This window comes from Saccopteryx leptura, chromosome 4, assembly GCF_036850995.1.
Source record: "Saccopteryx leptura isolate mSacLep1 chromosome 4, mSacLep1_pri_phased_curated, whole genome shotgun sequence".
NCBI lineage: Eukaryota > Metazoa > Chordata > Mammalia > Chiroptera > Emballonuridae > Saccopteryx > Saccopteryx leptura.
In genome coordinates, this window is record NC_089506.1 from 158,048,932 (window position 1) to 158,066,352 (window position 17,421).

General features: G+C 33.5%; 1 protein-coding gene across 1 annotated transcript in view; it reads right to left on the reverse strand.

The window, feature by feature from the left end:
• The window catches only part of ST8SIA4 (ST8 alpha-N-acetyl-neuraminide alpha-2,8-sialyltransferase 4), a 96,062-nt gene that overhangs the window by 72,823 nt on the left and 5,818 nt on the right, over positions 1 to 17,421 (reverse strand). The window contains exons 2-3 of the mRNA XM_066381904.1: positions 14,009 to 14,140; positions 2,693 to 2,950 (exon numbers count right to left, since the gene is read on the reverse strand). Of these exons, the coding sequence (XP_066238001.1) occupies positions 2,693 to 2,950; positions 14,009 to 14,140 (390 nt within the window). The remainder of the gene's footprint in view (positions 1 to 2,692; positions 2,951 to 14,008; positions 14,141 to 17,421) is intronic.

Below are 17,421 nucleotides of genomic sequence, written 5' to 3' on the forward strand. Positions count from 1 at the left end.
TGAAGATGCCTGTGTCCGTGAGACTGAAAAATAATGAATTCCCTACATAGCTACTGTATAACAGATAGTTTTTCTGCATATATTACTTTTTATGATAAGTGCACTCTTGATAAAGGTTTGTGTGTGTGCATGTGTGTGTATTTTGTCAGAAACCCAGTCCTGAGCTTCCTTTTCTAATACATACTTTAAAGCATTCCAACTTCTATTTTTGTAGACTAGTAATTATAAGGAGAAAAGAAAAATTAACTATGGTGATAATTTACATGTCTTCATTACATGCTTTTCTTCATTTTTTAAAAATAATTCTTTGTAAGACTATAACACAGTTATAGACTCATAAGATTGGTCACCATTGTGTTCTTGTTAAATAAGTTTTTTAAATACCGTAGCTTAGAAAAGTATACTTCTTGAAGGTCTATTTTGAAGAGGACTCTACCATTTGCAAATGCTCACATACTAGTAAAGGACTTAAAACAAGTAGATAACTTCTGGAGCTCTAATGCAGAGCATAGTGATTATACTCAACAATACTATATTATAAATTTCACAGTTGCTGAAATACTAGATCTTAATTGATTCCATCACAAGAAAGAAGTGATAATTATGTAATCTGATGGAGGTGTCAGTGAATACTTACAGTCTTAATTTCAGAGTCAGACATGGGGCTGAATTCAAGTTATATATGTCCCAATGCTAAAGCAGAGGGATGGAAGAACAAGGATTCAGTCACACTTGGCTCCTATATTCTCCAGTATTAATCAAGTTAGAAATTCTCTTTATACTGAAATAATTTCTAGGATGGTCCAAAACCTTTACTTCTTTATCTTACCTACCCTCAGAGTTTGGTATTTTCAGAAATTCTAGTTTTGCTTTTTCTTTAGAACCATACTTTACACTGACTTCAATGTTTGAAGCTCATTACTTCTACTTCCCCATCAATAAATTTTACTCCCTATTTGGATACAATTTTGTTAGTATATTTATACTTTGTTAGGGTTTTTTCTCAGTCTAATCACTTTAAAAGTTCAAGTTTTAAAGGTCCAACTGATTTTAAATGAATCTCTGGCTCTGCATTCATCTGTGAAAAAGTAAGATAATAAGACAAAATGTTTATAGTTATACTCAACGTTATGAATTAAGTTCAACTGATAGTGTTCTGTTATGATTTTTTTGGCTATTATTATTTTATGAAAAATTATTTCCTATGTATGACTAATGTATGTAGCTATTTATATTTATTTTTAATACTATATTTCAAAAATATTATTTCAAGATCTATACTTTCACAGGCTGGATTTCAGCATATTCAAGACTTCAAGGTATTTGTGAACATGAGAAATCAGCATATTTTGAATCTATTTTTATATTGTGATATTTCATATTTCATTCAGAAAATTTTCCTGAAGAAATAAAAGAAGCCAAATATCTGTTCAGATATATAAATTGAGGCTTAAAAATTGCTAATATTTATGATGTCATCACAATCCCATTTCTACTGATATGTTTTTAAAAGTTAACCAAGCACATAACTTATCAAATATCTGACCATCAGTGAAAATCAGACAGGTATATTTAGCTATGTGCAAAAAGTAAAATATGTTAACATATACAAGAACCACATATAAAGAATAATGAAGACAATTTGGCCTAATATATCAAATATAAACTTGTTAAGTTATGTTTTTAGAATCTGCTAAATAATTATCATTAAAAAGTAAATTGACATGTCTATTACTCATTGCATTTTTTGTGACATAGAGAGAGAGAGAAATAGAGAAAGAGACACATAGGGACAGACAGACAGGAAGGGAGATAGATGAGAAGCATCAATTCTTTGTTGCAGCTCCTTCAGTTGTACATCGATTGCTTTCTCATATGTGCCTTGATGGGGGGGTGCTACAGTAGAGTGAGTGACCCCTTGCTCAAGCCAGCAACCTTGGACTCAAGCTAGCAACCTTGGGCTTCAAGGCAGTGACCTTGGGTTCAAGCCAGCAACCATAGGGTCGTTTCTATGATCCCATGCTCAAGCCAGCGACCCCGCACTCAAACTGATGAGTTCACGCTCAAGCCCACGACCTTGGGGTTTTGAACCTGGGTCCACTGTGTCCCAGTTTGACATACTATCCACTGCGCCACTGCCTGGTCATGCTGTTTTTTTTTTCATTACATATTAATATTCATAAATAAATGAATATAATGTATTTAATAGAAATATAATTATGAATATAATTAGGTGAATTATTTCATTCACAAATATAGTTATTTTTCATATTCATGAATACTTTAATAATAAATTAATGATTATAAAGAATAAATATTAAGTAAAGAATTTCCTATGTAATATTTGTTGACTGAATTTATTGGGGTGACACCAGTTAACAAAATAATACAGATTTCAGGTGCATATTTCTAATACACATTCTATGTAATATTAAATCTAATAAAAGTGTCATTTGGCAAAAGTGTTCTGGTATGCATCTTTTCTTTAACTGATAAAATATTTTAAATTTTAGATTTTAGGGTATATGTAAAATTGGATGCTACACAGAAAAAGATATCATAAGTAAATACTTGTTTGAGCTTTCATAGTCCTTAGTATTAATGTTAAGTTTAAACATTTCTGCCAGTTTTGTACTTCTAAATTAAATATCTTTGAAGAAATTACAATCCTTAGGAAAAGAAGAAAGCTTACCTTATTACAAAATTGTGACTGTCAATCTCCTTTCCACATGCACTATCTAGCAGAATGCCAGAATTTCCAACAACTGCACAAGTCTTAAATCGGCGATTTTTCATTGGTGATACTTCAGGCAGAAGGCTATGCAGATCTTGAGAAATATTGAGTGTCCGGCGCCTGTCAAGCACATAGTGGATGACATCTCCAGGCTTAAAACTGCTCTTGACCACTGAGACATCTCGTTCTGCATCTAGGAAACGAAGAATGTTCTTCCTGTATTTAAAATACAGAGTTCTCCATTGTGACAAAAAATCAAAGAACTGGTGTTAACGTTTTCAAAGTACTGTATGATGAAATGTAAATTGGTAAATTACTAATTTTAAATTGTGAGTTGGTAATTAGAGCAACCAATTAAGTAGATTCTATAGTAAAGAATTTATGTTTAAAAAATCATTTGCATATAGTTTCTCTATATAATTTCCTAAGTAAATACAATATATAAACCTATTTTTGGAGTGAAAAAGGCCCCTTCATCTATCAAAATAACTAGAGGCCTATAGACATATGAACAGATGCTTAACAACATTAATAATCAGAGAAATGCAAATTAAAACAAGAGCAGTTTTCAGTTATAACCTCACACCTGTCAGAATGGCTATCATCAATAATTCCACAAACAACAAGCGTTGGTGAGGATATGGAGTAAAGGGAAACCTTGTGCTCTGTTGGTGAGAATGCAGATTGGTGCAGCAACTGTGTAAAATAGAATGGAATTGTAATGCTGATGGCTGTGTCCAGGCAGGTCTCACTGGTTCAGGCAGAGGGCAGAAGAACTGTGGTGCCAGAAAGCGTTTATTAGTCTCTCCCAATAGCGGCGATGAGCAAACAGGGTAAAACCACCTCTTACAACAGCAGGCAGACAACAGCAAAACTGCCCTTTGGAGTGGTGGGCAAGCAATCGGCGAGGAAGAAAAGCACCCGTAGCCTTATATAAGCTATGCATACGTGGCTCTGCTACATGCTCACTCACTAATCATGCAAAGTGCAAGTGAGCAAGCCTAACACAGCTATTTTCCCAACAGGAATTACCTCAAAACCTTAAAAATGGAACTGCCTTATTCTACTTCTGAGAATTTATCCAATGGAACCTGAAACACTAACTGGACAAAATAAATGCACCTCTATGTTCATTGCAGCATTAGTTATAATACCAAGATTTAGAAGCAGCCCAAATGTCCATCAGTAGATGAGTGGATAAAGAAGCTGCGGTACATTTACACAATACAATACTACTCAGCCATAGAAAAAGAAAAGGAAAACTTATGTTTGTGACAGCATGGACCTGAAGATCATTAGGTTTAGTAAAATTAGTCAGTCAGACAAAGATAAATATGATACGATTTTGCTATTATGTGAAATCTAATGAACACAATGAACTATGAAGCAAAATACAGACTTATAGATAGAAAGCAGGCTGACAGCTGTCAGGGGGAAGTTTTGAGTGAAAAGATTAATCAAAAAAGAAAAGAAAAGAGAAAAAAACTCATGGACATGGACAACAGTGTGGTGATTGTCCAGGGGGAGGGAAGGAAGGGTGGAGTGAGAGGGAAGAGGGTAGAAGGGGGATAAATGGTGATGGATAGAGACTTGACTTGGGTGGCAAACACACAATGCAGTGTACAGATGATGCTTTGTGGAATTGGGCACCTGAAATCTGTATCATTTTGTTGACTAGTGTCACCCAAATAAATTCAATAGAAAAAGGAAGAAATTTTTAATAAGTTTAGAAAAATGTATTGACTGTGTGAGACCCTAGTAATCGGAACCTTCTAAATGTTTTTGATTCCTTGATAAGCAAGAGATGTAACTATAAATCAGAGCCATCCCAGCAGCAAGAGAAATATTGCCTTCCCGGCATTCAAATGATTTCAGAGCAACTGCTGTTAAATTGAGGGAGCCAGAGACTAAAGAGCCACGTTCAGAAGAAATTTTTGGGTGGGGTTAATAATTACAGAAGGAACTAAGGACAATGAAGCAGCCCAGGAGCCCAATAAATTCTTGAAGGAATTGCATTGCCAAAGAAACTATGAATCTGGCCTACAAAGTCTGCGATTACTTGATCCTTAAGCTACCAAACATATATCAGCTAGAAGCAATCTGAGAAAGCTCTTTTCTGGGTTGAAAGTTAGATATTATTTACTAACATACATTTATTGAAGATTGTAGTTTTAGAGCTAAAAACAATACCATTATTATAACATTCAAAATATGATATGAGAGAAATATTTTTCCTCTAGGATTATTATTGTTTAAGCAGCATCATAATTCATATGCTTTATTACTGAGCACAAAATATGGTCTCTTCCCATCATTCCACCCAAGGGGCAACTCTCCAAATCACACTTATAAGTCAGAAGCATGACTAGCAAAGAGATGAAAAATAACTAATACAGTTTTTCTTTTGTTTTCTTTACTTTGGCTTGCTTTAAATAAGTTACAGTTTAATGTGTGGTATAATTAAAAAATCAGGTAATTACAACCTTTATTTCATCAGATATTATAAGGGATATGTCCATCATTTCTCTGAAAAAGAAAGTGTTTTCTGAAAAAATTTTCTCAAATATTTGGAATAACACATTCATAAGTGAAATTTGTGTTGGAAAACCTAAATAAGGGCCCTACAAATGAAATTTGATAATTAATAGAAATACTATCAGACATTATAATAGTTCATCTTAACAAAATACAGATTATATGAGAAGAGAATTGCCAGTGAATAAAGCACCTATAGAGCATATAAATTGAGAAGCCTTTCCTAAATTAAGTAAATATGATTCTTATACAAGTTATGAACTCGCACCAAGAGCAGCAATCCACAGAAACTTTTATACATACTTATTAACTATAATTTATTTGTTTTGGGGGAAAAAAGTAATGCCTGGAACTTGTATTTCAACCAAAAATTTTCACTTCCTGTGAAAACGACAAGGCTTGCTCTAAAACAAAGACTACACGGATGTGGTCAAATCACCGAATGAGATGGTATTGTCATTTCCCTTTGAACATAATTTAAAGGTGGCAGTCGATACCTGAAGATATAACTTGCAAGTAGTGGCATGTTTGCAAGCATGAAGTAAATAGATTTCAGGTCCAAAGTTAAAAAAATATTCTTCAGAGTTTGAAAATCCCTTTTACTCATGAACAAAGTTAACACTTAAATGCTTGCCAACTGACTGCAAGAGGGACTTTCCAATAACATAAATTTTGTTGTGCAATAGAGAGCTGCAAAAATATTTTCAAGCATTAAGTCTTAAAAATTCTGTTTATCAATGGATATCTTTCATTTTTTCAGGGAAAATTGATGTAAAAAAGTGGACTCTTAAAGTTCCAAAAAGTTTAGAATGACTTCATATTGCCCTACCCTTAGAAGAAAATAATGCTTAAAGAGATAAATAATTATTAACTGCAGATAATGCTTAATGAGATAAATAATTAATAAGTGCAGATGACACTATTCTGTATGTGTTGTTCCAATGCTGTTATAGGCACATTTTAGTTTATTTTTTTAAATAGCAGCAGTAAAAATAATAAAAGTGCTTTCCAAGACAGAATAAAAATATCAGTTCACATAGACTAATCAAAATATTAAAATGTAAGTTTTTAGGCAAAACTCAGAATAATTGTTAGTGTAGTATTTGCTTTTTAAAACTGAAGGAAGGGGAAGAAAACCTTAAATGTCTCCTGTATGTTTTATTTATATTAAATCAAACTTTTAATTACATTTTTAGGGCTTTAATCTATGCATAGAAAATTATCTGAGCTAAGATTCCTGACATAGGATGCAAGAAAGACTAAAAATAATTATTAAATGAATAATATTTTGACTTTGATGGTTAATATTTTTTTGAAAACAGAAAAGGTTAGTTCTTCCCCTTCAACCCCTAGCAGGCTGCAGGCATTTTTTTAAATTATAGATGTAATGGACTATAACAAGTTCTTTGGATTTAAGTCTAGTTGTTTGGACTGTAGAAAAAAGAAGAAAACTAGTGCTTAAGTATAATTATTAACTAACTGTCATTGTCAAGCATGAAAAACTCTTGAACTCACACTTGGAACTGAAACAACACTAGGTATCACCAAGGAGAACAGACATGCTTTTGCTCAGAAGACAACTGAATGAAAAGAGCAGGTTAAACAACATTACTTCAAAATTAAGGGAATAGAAAGAAAATTTAATTTAATTTCTGGCTCTAAAGAAACATAAATTGACACAAGCTATTGTTTAATATGCAGGTTGAACCACTACAGTATGTCCTCAGTTAAAGTCATGGATAAATGTTCTTGGAAACCATGACTTTCAAGGGAAAGGAGACATAAAACAAAATCAATTTTGCTAAGGATAATTGATATATATATAAATTAAGTTTCTACAATATATGTCTGGTCACAAAAACATCACCAAGCTTCTAAATAAACCTCAAAAAATTTCAAGTATTAATCACTCAAATAAGTGTGAGCTCTACATACATTTAAGAGGGATGAGTAAAAATAAATAGAATTCTTTTCCAACCCACTTACTCTAGTTTAGAGTCTTAGGTGGCTGGAGCCGTCCTGGCTGCTCAGGGCACAAGGCATGCACTACCCTGGACAGGTCATCCTTCCATCTTAGGCCCACTCACATGCACATACACCACTCTGGGACAATGTACACACACCAGTTCACCTAACGTGCATGTCTCTTACATGGGAAGAAACTGAAGGACCCAGAGAAAACCCACGCAGGCATGAGATGAACATAAAAACAAACATGAAAACTCCACACAGACAGTGGCCCCGGCTGGGAATTGATTTTTTTTTTCTTATCAATGTCATAACTGAATGATATAGAATAAAACCATGTTATTCAAGGACCTGCTGTACAAATTTTCCTATGTGTGGTCAACTTATTACCAGATATTTAAAGCAGGGGTTGTCTTTTCTGAGTGTAATTGAACATCCACAAAGAGTCCTTAGATGCCTTTGTCGTTTTGTGAGCATAATGTAACTTTTGAAACTCCATTAGGTAAGCACACTCCTAAATTCAAAAACCGTTTTAATGTTAAAGATAACTGAAAGAAGCTGAAAATATGTGTTTCACTTTCAGTGAGACTAAAGAATCATAAAGATCTCTTTTTGTTAGGCAACACTGACTTAAACTGAAAGGTTAGTTTAGATGGTTTAACTGACAGAAATAGATTCTAAACAGAAACTTTTCAACTGACTCTTAAACTAGAACTTCCCTTTCAACATCACCCTTCACTTGAAATAGCAGCTGCAGTTTTGGAGAATTAATTGTTTCAGAGAAAACATTGTTTTCACCTGTGAAATGTTAACTGCAGCTAATCTATCACCAGGTGCCACTCTCTCCCCTGTAGGTTTCTTATCAAAAACAAACATACGTGCCGTGGTAACTAAATTTAATCTAAATGACATTGTTGACTCCATCATCAAATACCTTAAGCAAATCTTACAGTTGGAATGCATCACAAGTTGAGAAGTAAATTAGGTTATTAGGTTATGACACATATATTATTATTATTATTTATTTATTTTTTCCATTTTTCTGAAGCTGGAAACAGGGAGAGACAGTCAGACAGACTCCCTCATGCGCCGACCAGGATCCACCCGGCACGCCCACCATGGGGCGACGCTCTGCCCACCAGGGGGCGATGCTCTGCCCATCCTGGGGGTCGCCATGTTGCGACCAGAGCCACTCTAGCGCCTGAGGCAGAGGCCACAGAGCCATCCCCAGCGCCCGGGCCATCTTTGCTCCAATGGAGCCTTGGCTGCGGGAGGGGAAGAGAGAGACAGAGAGGAAAGCGCGGCGGAGGGGTGGAGAAGCAAATGGGCGCTTCTCCTGTGTGCCCTGGCCGGGAATCGAACCCGGGTCCTCCGCACGCTAGGCCGACGCTCTACCGCTGAGCCAACTGGCCAGGGCTATGACACATATATTAGAAATCAGTTTTTGCAAACTTTTGACTCCAGACCAAAAACTGCTTAATCAATTCAATTGTTATTTACATGGTTTACTAATAAAAAAAAAATTTAAATGCCAAGCGTTTCATTATGTCTACAGAAGGCAAAAAGAACCCACATTGTTTTCATTGTCTCAAAAAGATTATCTCCATGAGCAATGTGCTTTCAAATTTTGAATGGACATAACCTATCGTTTGTTCAGGTTTCTGAGTTTAGGGTCCTCTATGGCAGTGGTCCCCAACCTTTTTTGAGCCACGGACCAGTTAATGTCAGAAAATATTTTCACAGACCAGCCTTTAGGGTGGGATGGATAAATGTATCACGTGACTGAGACAAGCGTCAAGAGTCTTAGACGGATGTAACAGAGGGAATCTGGTCAGTTTTTAAAAATAAAACATCGTTCAGACTTAAATATAAATAAAACGGAAATAATGTAAGTTATTTATTCTTTCTCTGTGGACCGGTACCAAATGGCTCACAGACCAGTACCAGTCCACGGCCTGGGGTTTGGGGACCACTGCTTTATGGTATCAGAAGAAAAATCCTAAAAACAATAAAATAAAATGGCAAAATTGTCTCAAAATGCTTAAAGAAAAGCATTTTTTTTAGTTTAATTTACACTTCAGATGGCCATTTAATAATAGACCCAGCATTTGGTAATATTGGATGCATATTACCTTATTATTTTTATTTTATTATTTTAGAGCATAAAAATTATTGTGTACTTTATAAAGATGTATTTAATAGTATACAAGTTTGGTATTAAAATATAGTTTTCCAATTAGACAGGCTGGGTTAAGAAGCATGACTCTGCCACTATGAAGCTGTGTGATCGAAGATTTGTTCTACTGGTCACTTACAAAACAAACTATTTGGGGACCTTTTTATAAAGTAAATCAATGAAGGCAACAGCAAATTCCTTTTTACCAGTAAGCACATATAAATTTGGAGTTATGTTTAGTTGACCTGCCAGCCTTTTCTTTTTAGGACCTTTGATATCTGGTAATTCTAAAAGCTGAAAACATTTCTTCTCTGATGTGCTTAATCTGTCCTGATGAGTAACTGAGCTTGTACATTCCCATACATCCATATTTGATATTGTAATACTTTAGGTTTCTATTCAACATTAAAAACACACAAGAAGCAACTTAAAGATGAAAAAAACAAAGTCAAGTCACAAGTGTTGGACATAACCAAATGATATCTCAGTATAATGTTCACAGATTTACTCACATCTTAAATGTGTCATTTCTTATTTTACAATGATAAAGAACAAACTAGTGCCAATAAAATCAAGCCTATAACCAAGCTAATAATTTAATTATGAAGTTATCTATAGAATAAATAAATTCCCCTAAATTATAATAAATCTTCAAAATACAGTGAGCTAATACATTAAACCATCTCTCTTAGACAACTCCCTGAAGGTACAGTTATTTGATGAATACATATGGATTAATTCTTGATATGCTTAAAAAGTAGCAGAGTGCATACAAGGCTGAAAGAATTAGCAACAAAAAAGAAAAGCATATCTATAAATGTAAGGTATAACAATTTATCTTCAGTGATTGTTACATTTTAAAAAGAAAAATGATTAATTATAAATGTCGCAAGAACATTATTAGTTCAATGATATTTTTAAACTGAAAACGTTTGTAAGCATGATTTAATCATGCAAGATAAAAAATGGTTAGTTTTAATGTCTTAAAAACTTCAAAGAAGAAATTTAAAAACACTTGTAAAATATGTTCACACCCACTAACAGACACCAAGTCTTCTATAAATATAATACTATAGATGTGGAGAGTAAACAAAGAAAAAAAATCCAAAATACAATTATTTTCCAGTATGACTTTTAAAAAGCTAACAATTTTTGTATTCTCAATATTTTATTACAAGTGTCCAATGGATAAATAATCATTACTCACTACTGCTATAAATAATTACAAATTTAATGAACTGTTTGCCTGTTTTGCAATAATGGTTTTACAAATTATTATTTCCTTTTAAGAGACAATTTTGTATATATTATTCAATACTTGCTTAATGTTTTATTGTTTACTTCTTTATCTGTTAAGGAGAACCCTATGAAAAGAATACTAATATTTCACTCAGATTATCAGCTGTTATAACTGAAAATAGATCTCCTCAAAGATATGAATAAAACCCTCATTAATTTGTAAAATTGCAACAATTCACTGCTTGGGTTAATTTATGTTTAATACCTTTAGCTTGAATATCTTAAAAATAGGAAAAACATACTTCTGTAGCCTCATGAACACCTGCAGTATTTATTTTTGTATAACTACTAGGAAGGCACGGTCAGATACATTAATTAATCTATTGCCAATTAACATATTTAATTTACTTATTAGATTTCACTTTATCTAATTTTTACTTAGCATGTCTAGATACATTCAATAAACTATTAAAATTTTTTTACTTTGCTTTCTTCTATTACATAGCTTTACCTGATCTCTCTAGCCTTAACTAATTGCCCCACTTCTTGCCAAATCATTCCATTTGTAAGTTTTCTCTCAAGGCATCCTTATAGAGGAAATATTACCTATTTATTTATTTATTTATTTATTTATTGTTAGACTTTTGGGGTTAACATTGGTTAATAAAATTATAAAAATTCAAATATACAACTCTATGATATTGCCACTTGTTTACCATCCAAAGTCAAATCTTCCATCAGCCACCACATGTTTGATCCCCTTTTTTTTTATGACATTCCCCTCTGGTAACCACCATACTCTTGGCTGTGTCTATCAGTGTTTTTGTTTGTTTGTTTGTGTTATTTGTTCATTTTTGCTTTCCACATATGAGCCAAACCATATCGTTCTTGACTCTTTAACTTTCACTTAGCAGATATTCTCAAGATCTATCCATGTTTTTGCAAATGGCAATATTTTATCTTTTCTTGTGGCTGAGTAGTATTCCATGGTATATTTGTACTACATCTTCTTCATCAAATCACCCATTGAGAGACACTTTAGTTATTTCTAAGTCTTGGCCAACATCAAGAATGCTACAAATATTTTCTTTTATAATGACTCTCCAATCTACCTCCAAGAAATGTGAATTTTTACTCTGTTCTAAACTAAACCACATCTGTATTGATGACCTCATCTAGTCCTACATCTTGTGGCTTTTTTCTCATAATTATCTCGTATAGGCTTTTCAAATTCAAATATGGGTATTAAGTGTGGGATAATGAAAACACTGGGTAGGTATTATGAGAGAAGGATGCCTCAGCGGTACAAGTGTCGAACTGGAAACATCAGTGTCTCTAGACTAGTGCTGGCTTCAGCCAAATAGTTCCTAAGGGGAACCTAGAGTTGTCAAAAATTTTTATTTTTCAGAAATCATAAAAATCTTTACTTTTAGAAGGAGCCTCCTAATTTTTAAAATTGGCTTTAATTTTTTCCTATTCAGTTGAAATAAATCTTGTTTGCTGACCACATTCTATGCAAAAGACACCAATTTAAAAACTGTCATCAGACTCTACTTATCTTCATATTGTTGTACTCTACCTACAAATATACACTATTCTCCCTGAATTAAAATATAAATTAAAATAGTTTCCATATAAATGATTATATATATAACATCACTTGACACTGCTGTGATTTGATTCTGGTTTCCCTTTCCAGTCACTACCAAAGGTTTAAAACAAAGTATGCAAACAAGTCTTACACTTGCCTGACCCATCTCCAGACATTCTTTCAAATATATTTCAATATGTAGGGAGTGCTTTTGCTGTCACTAATTCTATAAATTGTTATGCATACTCAAAAGATGAATGTAGTTAATTCTTCTTTTAATTCTTTAATACTCTAAATTATATATAGGTATGATCTAAGAAGTGATTAGGTAGAAACCCAAACAGATTAGCAGATTATTCTCTTAACCACTAACTACAATTAAAAAAAAACTGTGTTAATATACAATAATTGAATAGTTAGCATTTTCCCAATACTAGAAATATTCAATTACTTTATTATGTAATGAATGGTCATTCTCTCAAACTTTTTTTTTTCATAACATTTTTTTAAATTTATTTATTAAATTTAATGCAGTGACTGATAAATCAAAGTACATATGTTGAAAGAAAACATCTCTAGATTATTTTGACATTTGATTGTGCTGTGTACCCCTCCCCCAAAGTTAAATTGTCTTCTGTCACCTTCTATCTGGTTTTCTTGTGCCCCTCCCCTCCCCCAACCCCTCTCTCCTTCTTTGCCCCCTCCCCCCCTCCCCCCACCCCCCACCCCTGTTGCCATCACATTCTTGTTCATGTCTCTGAGTCTCATTTTTATGTCCCTTCTATGTATGGATTCATATAGTTCTTAGTTTTTTTCTGATTTACTTATTTCACTCTGTATAATGTTATCAAGGTCCATCCATGTTATTGTAAATGATCTGATGTCATCATTTCTTATGGCTGAGTAGTATTCCATAGTATATATGTACCAAAGCTTTTTAATCCACTCATTTTCTGACGGACACTTGGGCTGTTTCCAGATCTTCGCTATTGATGGAGACGACCTAAAAAAGCTAACTTCTCTCAAACTTTTAAAAAGAGTTCTGATTTACTAAAATGTTCTTATTAAAACCTACCAACCAATACAGCAATATAACTATATAGAAAAATTATCAGCTTGCTTTTCCCATAATTAGGAAGTGCTGGCTCTACTGTTCTTATTACTAATAAGATTATAACTGAAGAAAATAAGATATAATGGATATAAATAGACACCACATTTGATTTCAAAAGTTTATTTCAACTAAAACATTGTAAAGAATAAACCAGTACTCTTATTTATGATATAATTATTGAGTGTTTTATTATAGGAGCTCACATAGATAAAGTAAGTCATATTTATTTATAATTGTCAGCAAAATAGGAGTTGAATAGGCTCTATTTTCATATAGTTTGAGACAACTCAAGATTAATATGAAGTCTTAAAAAGAAAGTTATAGATAATTCTCAAAATATATGGCTATCCTGAGAAACCAAGTAAAGAAAATAAAAGTATGTTAAATATTAGAACTCATTTAAATATCTTATTCTGTTAGTAAAAAGACAATATATTCAAACTCACATATTCATCCTTACATTTCTGACTGTATAAGATTTCAGTTTTGTGGTTTTATATTCTTCAGTGAGTACATTTAGTGAGCTGGTTCACTCTTATATTAAATTATTCATACTTAAACTATAAATTAATCATTTAATATAATTTTGCCAAGCCCAACATATTTAATGACGTGATGTGAAATGTATTCTTCCTTATTAAAGAAACTCACCTTATCTCCAGGACCAAGGAAGAATTGATTTTCCAATCTTCTACAGAGTGCTGGAAAATTGAAGAGCCAGCCTTTCGAATGACTTTGTCAGAACTATTGACAAGGGATCGACTTAAACACAGTTCACCATCTCTGAAACAAAATAAAAATGCCAGCTTTGTGAAAGTAAGAAGCATTTTGTTTAAGTAGCATAATACATAATCTGATTTAGATTAATACTGACAAATTGTAAATACAACTTTTTCTACACATTAGAAGAAGAGATATGACCATGACAAAAAGTATTATTAAAGATTAAGTGGATATGATTTTCTCAGGACAATTATTTATACTTATTCTTTTTGAAATAAAGCCAATTTCATATAAAGAAAAAGCTTTTGACAATAAAACCATCAACAAAACAAAAATGGCAACTTACCAAATCATACACTCTTTTTTTTTTTTTTTTTTTTTTACAGAGACAGAGATAGATAGGGACAGACAGGAATGGAGAGAAATGAGAAGCACCAATCATTAGTTTTTTGTTGTAACACCTTAGTTGTTCATTGATTGCTTTCTCATATGTGCCTTGACCATGAGGCTATAGCAGACCGAGTAACCCCTTGCTCGAGCCAGTGACCTTGGATCCAAGCTGGTGAGCTTTGCTCAAACCAGATGAGCCCGCACTCAAGACGGCGACCTCAGGGTCTTGAACCTGGGTCCTCCAGTCCCACTCCAACGCTCTATCCACTGCGCCATCACCTCATCAGGTCAAATCATACATTCAATAAAGAATTAATATCTAAAATACATGTAGAACTCATACAACTCAACAAAACAAAAAAACAAACAACCCAACTAAAAAATAGGCAGAAGATCTGAATAGACATTTTGTAAAGAAGATATACAGATGGCCAACATATGAAAAGATGCTGAATATTACTAATTTTTAGAGGAATGAAAATCAAAACCATAATGAGATACCACCTCACACCTGTCAGAATGGCGCCTATTAACAAAACAATACATAACAGGTGTTGGTGAGGGTGTGGAGAAAAGGGAACCCTCCTGCACTGCTGGTGGAAATGCAGACTGGTGAAGCCACTGTGGAAAACAGTATGGAGATTCCTCAAGAAATTAAAAATGAAACTGCCCTTTGACCCAGCCATCCCACTTTTAGGAATATATCCTATGAATACCAAATCACTTGTTCAAAAGAAGAAATGTACCTCCATGTTTATTGCAGTAATGTTTACAATAGCCAAGATCTGGAAACAGCCCAAGTGTCCGTTAGTGGACGAGTGGATTAAACAGCAGTGGTACATATAAACAATGGAATACTATGCGGCCATGAGGATGAAGGAAATCTTATCTTTTGCTACAACATGGATGGACCTGGAGACTATTATGCTAAGTGAAATAAGCCAGACAGAGAAAGAAAAATATCATATGACCTCACTCATTTGAGGAACCCAAGGAACAATGTGAAATGAGCAATGGAACAGAGGCAGAGGCGGAATCAAAGGGACCAGAGGGAAAGTGGTCAGAGGGAAAGTAGAAGAGAAGATGGGATCTGGGAAGAGAAAGAGATTATTGAAATTATATATACATAACAGCATTGTAGAGAACAGGACAGCAAATCCTGGAGAGAAGAGAGGAAGGCATTGGGGGGAGGAGGCATGGAGGGGGCGAGGGGGAATAAGGGGGTGGGGAGATATATTCAGTGGGACACTTGAATCTATGTAAACATAAATTAAAATCATAATTAAAAAAATAACAAGAGTTGGAGATGTTGTAAAATGTGACTCTTTGTATACTGTTGATGGGATTGTAAATTGGTATAACTATTATGGAAAATAGTATAAAGATTCCTCAGAAATTAAAACTTGAACTACCATATAATCCAGCTTTTCCAATTCTGTGTGTTTATACAAGGAAAATTAAAACACTAATTTAAAAAAGATATATGCACCACTATGTTCACAGCAGCATTATTTAAAACAGACAAGAAACAAAAACAGCTTAATTATTTGTCCATAAAAAAGATATAATTGAGACACACACACACACAATAGAATAGTACTCAGCCACAAAAACAGATTAAATTTTGCCATTTGTGACAACATGGATAGATTCTGAAGCTATTATGCTAAGTAAAATAGTTCAGAGGGAGAAAGTTAAATACAGTATGATTGTGATTTCACTCATATGTGGAAAGAAAGAAAACAAAACAAACCAAGCAAAATAACAAACTCATAGATACAGACAACAAATTGGTGGTTAAGAAATGGGAAGGGGTTGGGGGTAGAGTGAAATGGCCAAGAAGGGTCAATTGTATCTTTGCTAGTGAGCATACTGTAGTGTACACAGATATTAAATTATGTTGTACATCTGAAACTTATATAATGTTATAAACCAATATAAACCCTTCTAAAACAATATAAACCAACATTATTTAGATGAAAAAATAAGAATTCCAAAATAATTTTTTAAAAGACCTTTGTGATATTTAAAGAAAAAAAAAATCTCATTAAAGCTGTTCTAGTTTAGCCCATCCCTCCCCATTGTGTTTAGACAATAGACACAGGATGTTTGGCCAATTCTTCTGCATCTGTATACTTGTGACTCCCAAGATTGTACTTTTCTTTATAACTTTTTTTTTAGATTTTATTTATTCACTTTTATAGAGAGAGGAGAGAGAGAGAGAGAGAGAAGAAAGGGAGGAGCAGGAAGTGTCAACTCCTATATGTGCCTTGACCAGGCAAGTCCAGGGTTTTCAACTGGTGAACTCGGTGTTCCAGGTTGATGTTTTATCCACTGAGCCACCGCAGGTCAGGCAAGTACTTTTATTTTCACAGAAGGCATATATGCATAATGGGAAAAGCTCTTTTCTTAAAGTAGACCTTGAAATATCAGGTAATCTGGACATATTGGTGATTCTATCACTTTTAAGCTTTGTGATAGTATGTCCTAGTATAACCCTGGAAAACATTATTTTTCTAGGCCACTAAGTCCTCATCTTACCTTGAAAGTTGCAATAACATTCTCTAATTTGCAATGACTTTGTGAGGAATCCGAATGTGAAAGTGATTTATAAAGCACTATTGACATGTTAATATCTAAAATTACATTGAGTCATCTCAACAAGAAATACTTTCCTGAGAGATGGTGGTGGGGAGGAGACAAATTGTAGTAGGTAGAAAAGCTATTGAGTAGACATTATTACTGGTATTTTCTATTCCATCAAATAAATAAACTGTGCTATTCTCTTTAATCTACAGTGTCAGTCAATTCAACACTATTTTCTTGGAATTTCATAAATGTAAAACCAAACTTAGGGAATCTAAAACCCACCTGTTTGTGGCATAGACCTTTCAACACCTGCATTTATTCCTTTACATATTACTTTTTAAATTTTAGAAACTCAAAAATAT